This window comes from Coenobita brevimanus, chromosome 95, assembly GCF_032717465.1.
Source record: "Coenobita brevimanus isolate Jiangsu-jjx chromosome 95, ASM3271746v2, whole genome shotgun sequence".
In the NCBI taxonomy this organism is placed as follows: Eukaryota; Metazoa; Arthropoda; class Malacostraca; order Decapoda; family Coenobitidae; genus Coenobita; species Coenobita brevimanus.
In genome coordinates this window covers 34972631-34980906 of record NC_137048.1, presented here as the reverse complement: position 1 = coordinate 34980906, position 8276 = coordinate 34972631, and the positions used below count along the sequence as shown (strand labels likewise).

Here is an 8276-nt window from a genome sequence, read left to right as displayed (position 1 = left end):
TTTTCATCAACTTCCTTCTGGTGTCATACAGTAATGTGACCCTATGGAAAACAGCCTCCCAGGTAGCTGTTCTGATATGGAAAACGGACTCCCCCATGTTAATATTTCAAAACTGAAGTTAGGTTTGATTAGGCTAGATTAGGTTCCAAATATTCCCCCCCTAATATTCCTCTCCTAATATTCCCCTCCTGATATTTCCCTCCTAATATTCCCCTCCTAATATTCCCCTTCGCCCTTTTCACAGTAGAAGTAAAAGGTGAGCCCAGCAGTAGTGCCGGAGGTGGCCCTGACGTGTTCTCGGAGGCCCTACCACCCTACACACCGGCGCCACCCTCAGCAGAGAAACACGACCTCTCCACGTCTCACCTGCAGCAGCTATACACCAGGTAAGGCGTGGAGGGAAAGAGGGAATGAAAGAGAGATAAAGGGAGGGGAAAAAATAGACGTGGGAAAGAGAGGAGGAGGTGAGATGAAAGGAGGGAAGAGAATAGAGGTAATGGAGTTAGCGAAATACAACTTGAGAAATACAAGCAGGGAAAGGAAGTACAGAACAGACAATCCATTTTCTAAGTCAGGGGGATAAGTTGTAAAATATCACAATATTCATACAGATGTTACTGTAAATAATGTGAACTGACAGACTGGCATCATAGGTAAGAGTGAGGATTATAGTCTCCCCTTCACCTCCCCAGCACGATGCAGGCGTACGGGGGCAACACGTATATGCAGCCCAGCGGCTTCTACAACACCATGCCCAACTCTCAGTACTCCTATGGCACCGACTATCTGCTAAGTAAGTACAATGCAGTATTGTATCTACCGTGCAGCTACTTACAGATAAAATTTCATTACTTACAAGGATAGTTTTTGAATAACCCCTCAATATACTCAAAGGCTTAAGTTACGAAGCTAGGCACTGCTCCTCATGGGGTCTGCCTCCACCTGTACCTTACCTGACTGGGTATAATTTTCCCTTTTTCAACAGTTCAAGGCGCCTTAATATAAAAATTCGTGAATTTTGTTGATTGTCTCAGTTTTTAAATGTTATTCTTTTCACTTTTTTCACCACCGCCCACAAACAGTATTACTCTAAACCTGACGTAACCAAACCCAACTTCACCACATCACTTCATCTAACCTAACCTAACCTAACCAAGCCAAACCAAACATCATAACATGACAAAATATCTTCTCCCCCTGCAGGCACAACCCGGGGCCTCAACCACCAGACCAGCAAGGGCAGCCTGGGGTCAACATCTCTGGGGTCAAGCACGGGGTCACTGGGGTCTGCCGGCACTCTAGGGTCAGCCACGGCGTCCTACCTCTCCCCCTACGGCTCCTTCAGTGGCTCCGGTGGCTCCCAGGCGTGTCAGAACCCTTATTATGGCTCCTCTTATAACGCATCCTTCGCTACGGCGGGGAATACGCAGAACTATACCACGCAGCAGGTGAGAGAGAGAGAGAGAGAGGAAGTCCTTGTGTGTGTGTGTGTGTGTGTGTGTGTGTGCCTGTAGATTTACAGAAACTTATTTATGCCTGTAAATTTAAATCCCTGCATCTCCCAGTTTGATACGCATTCTCTCTTAACAACCCTCCTCTTACTTCTTGCCTCCCCCACAGGGCCTAGACTCAGCCTACTACTCCGCGGCAGCCTATGCAGGGCAGGCTGGGGGCTACTACTATGGCCAGGGCTACCCAGGCTACATGGGCTCCCCGGCTGCCTCCTCCACAGCCTCCTCAGCCGCCACAGCCGCCTCCAACGGCCTCTCCTCCGGTCTGAGCTCCGGCACCCCTGCAACCACCTACCAGATATCACTGCCCCTTGATGGTGAGTGTGTGGTTGTGGTGGTAGGTGTTGTAGATGTGGTAGTAGCGATTTGGTTGTAGTAGGATTGGTTTTGATAGCTGTGGTTGTAGTTATAGGGTTGTGAGTGGTTGTGGTGGTAGTGGTCTGGGTATGGTTGTGAGAGTGTGTAGTTGTGGTGATGGTTGTGTCCGTTGTGGTAGTGGTAGTGTGTTGTGGTATCCTTGCATGCACCAACCAAAGGTACACCGAGAGCCACATACCAAACATCACTGCCTCTGGATAGTGTAGTTGTGGTGGTAGTTGTGGTTGTGACAGTAGTAGAGATAGTGGTTGGAAGGAATATTAACTTTTCTCCTAATTTAACCTCATTTTTAGACAATCAGCCGGTAAACAAGGCATCAAATTATCAACATCATTTTGTTCATTTAATTATCCAGAGGTTTAGAGAATCCCTGTGTTATGAAGAGGTTAATGAAGGCTGTAATTAAGTCCTCAGGTGTGCATATTATCTCATGTTCAAGGAGTTTAATTGAGCGTCTTAGATAAGGGACTTGCCTATCCTTTGGTGTACCCTGTTCTAATAATACTTTCTTGTTCTCTCCCTTTTTTTTTTTTTTTTCCAGCTGACTCAGCCGCCTACCAAGGAGTTGACAGTCCTTCCTCACCCCTTAAGGATACAGGTAAGATGTTTTTACACACACACCTTCCTAAACTCCTTTTCTCTTGCAATTCCCAGATCTTCCCCGCTTTCTCTCACTGTCTTCCTCTTTCTCTTACTCTTCCTCTCCTTCTCTCAGTCCCTGTCACTCCCTCTCACTCCCTTCTTTCTGTTACACTCTCAGACATTCCCTCACTCTCCTTCACTCTATCCTACTCCCTTTCTCTCCCCTTTCCCTCCCTAACCCTGTTTTCTTCACCCTGTCTACTCCCTTCCTTTTCTTCACTTATGCAACTTCTTCCCCAGCAAATAAAGTCGAGATCGCTAGACTCCTGAGCTGAAACGATAGAATACCATTACAATTATCATATTAATTATTAAAACACCGTATATGGGATGGATTTACTGATATTCATCCATTTGACTACTTTGCGAAATTGCGATACTGCGAAATCAGGGCACCGTATTGTATTTTATTTTTTCCTCGTCAGGTAAAAGGAAGGTCTAGTTTATGCCGTCATGGTTTTGTTCATCTGTGACCGTGGTAGGTGCCTAACTCTCCAGGACTTTTGTTTACTCTCCCAAGCTTAATTTGTATATAAGATTAATTTTGCGTTTAGTTTTACGCCTTAATAATCAGAGTCCATAGTAAAATTGAAAATACGACAAAATAAACGGATTCCTGATAATAATCGCCACTGTATCTTATTCATCGTCGAGAATGGTAAAGATCCGTAAAGGAAAACGGGGCCATGTCTCCCTCATCCCGCCAAAACATCATCCTGTAGTCGCTGGAGCCGAACCCCAATTTCCTCGCCGTAATATGGAGGTGGATTCACTTACGCACTCCACGGGCTTCACACACGGGAATAAGACGCCTAAAAATCCCCGGCCTGCTTAAAGTTTAATTCGCTTACGGAATCAGGGCTGCTGTGAGGGGCTGCGCACTGATTGCCCGAAGACCCACCAAGGAGCATCGGAGTTAGAGAGTTCGAGAGGGTTGGAGGGATGTTTGCCGCCAGGAAGAGGGAGATTAGATCCATTTATTAATTTCCATACGATGATAATGGTTTTTACTATTGGACTCCATTTAGATGTTTATATTTTCCCTCCTCAATCTCTATGATGTTAGTAGCGTTAAATCCTCGAAGGAGCATCGGAGTTACGAGTAGAGAGTTCGAAAGGGCTAGAGGGAGGTTTGCCGCCAAGGAAAGGGAGAATCGATCCTCTTAGCTATTTCATCATGTTATGTTTTAGTTGTGTTTATTATTCCCGTGTGTATTATTTTCCCATAGAACTGTTTTTTTTAAATCAGTTTCTCATTTTTAACTTCCCATGTAATGACTTTTCCATTTGATTTGTCCAGCCAGTGTCTCTGTGTGTTCAGGAAAATTATCTGTCAACCCAAACATTGAAACTATGTCATTCAGTCTGTCTGTATCTATCTATCTATCTATCTGTCTGTATTGGAGTTTGTTTTACACTTCGTGGCTGTCTAAGATCCCCAAATTTTTGTGTGCGGTTGCGTTCCTTGGCCTCTCCGACTCCCTTTATGCCCTACCTTATTTACTCCCTATTTATTCTGCCTCTTACGTAATTTCCTCAATATTTGCTGTGCCCCTAACTTTATTTCCTCCCTACTTACCCTGCCTACCGTCCTCCCTACAGGTTCACGGTCTCGCAACGGGCGGTCTCGACGCAGCAACCCCTCGCCAGACCCCGAGAACAAGGTGGAGAGGGTATACATCTGGGATCTGGACGAGACCATCATCATCTTCCACTCCCTCCTTACTGGCACCTACGCAAGAACGTTCGGAAAAGTGAGTATTAAGTGTGTGTGTGTGTGTGTGTGTGTGTGTGTGTGTGTGTGTGTGTGTGTGTGTGTGTGTGTGTGTCTGTCTGTCTGTCTGTCTTACTCATCTCCTCGCCCCATCTCCTTCATTCTACGATCCCCCCCCACCTTTTCCATCTTCGACACTTTCCCTTTCCTCTCACTACTTCTTTCCCCCCTTCCCTCTACTCCCCTTCCCCAGAATCCTAGCAGCTCTTTTCCCCTTTCCCTAACCCCTTCTTCCCCTCCCTTCTTCCCTTCCCCTCTCCCCATCCCTTCCCCTCTCCCCTCCCATACACTTCTGTCAATTGCTAGCCCCTCCCCTCACATCTCTCACTCACTCACATCATCTCTCTCTCTCTCTCTCTCTCTCTCTCTCTCTCTCTCTCTCTCTCTCTCTCTCTCTCTCTCTCTCTCTCTCTCTCCAATTCTTATTACTTTACCATCTCTCTCCTCCCTTCCTCTTCCTCGTCTCTCTCTCCCTCCTGTCTCACTTTCTTTTCCTTCTCTCACCCCTTGTCTCTTCCCTCTCACTTTCCCTCCTTCTCTCTCTCTCTCCTCTCACCCTCTTTCTCTCTCTCCATCTCCCTCCTCCTCTCTCCCGAAGGTCACACTAAAAACCTTGTCGAGGCTGTAATTGGTTAACTTGTCTGATCTGATCCACGTCGCTTCCCCCCCCCCTCTCTCTCTCTCTCTCTCTCTCTCTCTCTCTCTCTCCGATCCTAATGCTTCATATCACACCCCTGTATCCCTCACCATAAGAGAGAGAGAGAAACTTGTGATCTTATATACGATATACGATAGTTTTTGGACCCGTACGATATTTTTAGCTCTTTCGATCTTTTTTTTACTCTGCATGTGAGATTCTTTTTTACTCTTGTCTACGATTTTTTTTTTTGTGTGTGTAGCTACCAAAGAATTTTCATTGTGTGTGTGTGTGTGTGTGTGTGTGTGTGTGTGTGTGTGTGTGTGTGTGTGTGTGTGATAATTTCTATAGTATGTCGATTTAGTGTTGATTTTACATTGATGTGAGTGCATTATAAATGTGTGTACTTGTGTATGTATGTATGTGTGTATGTGTGTACCCATCTTGTGTATGTATGTATGTATGTGTGTGTGTACCTATCTTGTGTATGTATGCATGTACGTGTATGTATGTATGCAAGTTTTACCGCGTTTTCTTGTGCCAATTACACTTGACAGTTTCTCACACTAATGAGCAAAAAAGCGCGCGAAACATGTCGAGGGAACTGCCAACTTGCGCGCGCAGAAACGAGACTGCGAGATTTTGCGAGACTGTGGGTAGGGTGCTTGAGAGACAGGCAGGCCGTAGGGAGACAAACGTGACTAATTAACTGTATTTCTTTTATCTGTGTGTTTGTTTGTGTTTGTCAGTATGTATCTGTCTGCATATCTGTCTGTCCGTCTATCTATTTGTCTGTCTATCTATCTGTATGTCCGTCTGGTCTTTTTTTTTTTCTAATGATAGTGATACATATATACTTACTGTTTTTTTTTTTTTTGGCACACTTAGAACACCATCCGCCAGAGAGAGAGAAAGAAAGAGAGATAGATAGATAGATAGATAGAGAAAGAGAGAGAGAGAGAGAGAGCACCTTGCAGCTCACCTGGCGGCGTGATCAAAGACACACACCTGAGTTTTCCCTCATTATCTCACCTGCATTTCCTGCGATGCTCATTTCCTTTATTTATTTACCACCTGAACACGTATCCCATGCAGTTTCTCTCTCTCTCTCTCTCTCTCTCTCTCTCTCTCTCTCTCTCTCTCTCTCTCTCTCACACACACAGCTTGGAGGGGGAAGTAAAATAAAAGTAACAGCCAAATCGAAAATAAAGGTGAAAGGAGAAGAAACAGCTTAAAAAAGGAAAAGGAGGAAAAAGATAAAGAAGCATTAAACAGAAATAAAAAAAAACAAGAGCAAGAGAGAAGAGGAAGTAAGGAAGAGAGGGTTAAAGAGGAGAGAGGAATTGAGGAAAGGGAAAGAAGCTCCTCAATAATGAAAGAGGAATTTAAAACAGAGAGAGAGAGAGAGTGAGGAAAGAGATATGAGACAACAAAACAAGGGAGATAGTGTCTTGTGTCCAGCCCTCTTTCTTGTTTAATTTCTTCCTGAATTCCTTCGCTAAGTCTTGAGAATTTAATCAGATGTTTTACTTTCTTGGTCCCTGTTGCACCTGTTTGTATCCTTGCTTTCTTTTTTTCTTTTTTCTTTTTTCTTGTTTTTTTGTCTTTCGGTTCTGTGATTATTTTTTCCATGATTATTTATTTATTTATTTACTGTATTTATTTTGTTTATATATGTTTTCTGTGTATATTGTGTACCTCATGCCATTCCACTTCCCTGTCTGTTGCTGTTATGGATTTAGTCATGTGTATCCAAGTTTATAATTCTATCAGCTTATCTATCTGTCAAACTGTCTGTCTATCTGCCAAGCTGTCATTCTGTCTGTCTGTCCATCTGTTTAGCTGTCTACCTATCTATCTCTATCTCTAGCAGTCAATCTGTTTATCTATCTATCCACGCATTCCACTTGCCATCGAGTTTTTATATAGATTGTGTTTATTTTCCTTCGCCTGCCTCGTCGAGTTCTTACAGAGATTGTGTATATGGCGACTGTCAGCTGTTTCCTGAGTTTTTTTGTTTTTTTTTAAGGGTTATTTCTGACTTGTGACTGCTCCACTTTCTTCCTTTTGTTTATTTCTGCTTTCGAACTATCGGTCTATCTATCTATCTATCTATGTATCTGTCTGTCTGTCTGTTTGTTTATCTGTATCTGTCTGTTTCGTGTATATACAGTTTCTGACCTTTTTCCTTTTCGTACTCGTCTTTTTTTTTTTTTTTTTGACCCCTCCTCCACCCCGTCCCTCTTCCACTTCCTCCTTCCCTCCTCCTCTCCTTTCACTCCTCCTCCCGTATCCAACTTCTCCCTTCCCATCTTCAACACCCTTTCCCTTTCCCCCTTCTTCTCTTCCACTCCCCTCCCCTCCTCTCTCTCTTCTCATCCTCTCCTCTCCCTTTTCTCTTCCCCTTCCCCCTTCCTTTCCCCTCTCCGCTTCCTTTCCCCTCTCCGCTTCCTTTCCCCTCCCCTTCCCTGTCTCATCTCTTCCCCTCATCTCCCTCTTCCCTTCCCCTACCCTCTTCTTCCTTTCCCCACCCCCCTTCCTTTCCCCTCCCTCTTCTCTTCCCCTCCCTCCCTCTCTCTCTCCCCCCCTCTTAATTGCCTCTTTTATTGCCCATTATTCCATGTTATTGTCTTCTCGTCGCCTATTTTTTTGCATTTTTTTTTTTTAGTTCTTTTCTTGGCTCTTTTTTCGTCACGTCGACACCTTACGGAGATTTTGTTTTTATTTATTCATGTTTCTTTTTGGAGAGAGAGAGAGAGAGAGAGAGAGAACCATCAACTCCACTAGCTTTTCTTTCAATCAGCTGCTCCTCCACATTGCAATTAGCTCAACCACACTCATTGCCACCACACAGATAGATACAATAGATAGAAAGAGGTACGTAGATAGATTTAGTGGATAGAGAGGCACAGACATAGGAGATAGACACAGATAGACAAAGTAGACGATAGATAGAAAGTTGTTGGCAGAGTAATTCATTGATAGACACAATAGATAGAGAGGCGCAGAATTATGATAGAGGCAGTAGATAGACGTAATAGATAGAAGGACATAGACATAATAGATAGAGCTAGATAGATATAATAAATAGAGGTGCATAGGTAGACAGTAGTTGGATAGATGCAGATAGACAACAGCACATAGATAGATAGATAAGATAGAGAGTCCCATAGATAGATACGGTAGATAGATAGAGTCCCATAGATAGATGCTGTAGATAGATAGAGTGCCACAGATAGATGCAAGTGATAGATGTGGCTGTCAGCACGTCATAATGGTAGGGATGTGAACAAACACTGTAGGCCATTAGCTTCCCCCCCCCCCGCCCATTACC

At 44.1% G+C, this 8276-nt stretch overlaps 1 protein-coding gene across 1 annotated transcript in view; it reads left to right on the top strand.

Moving 5' to 3' along the window:
- eya (eya transcriptional coactivator and phosphatase 2) overlaps positions 1–8276 on the top strand; it is an 84402-nt gene that overhangs the window by 53623 nt on the left and 22503 nt on the right. The window contains exons 5-10 of the mRNA XM_080282944.1: positions 248–386; positions 693–793; positions 1204–1448; positions 1621–1828; positions 2431–2487; positions 4134–4285. Of these exons, the coding sequence (XP_080139070.1) occupies positions 248–386; positions 693–793; positions 1204–1448; positions 1621–1828; positions 2431–2487; positions 4134–4285 (902 nt within the window). The remainder of the gene's footprint in view (positions 1–247; positions 387–692; positions 794–1203; positions 1449–1620; positions 1829–2430; positions 2488–4133; positions 4286–8276) is intronic.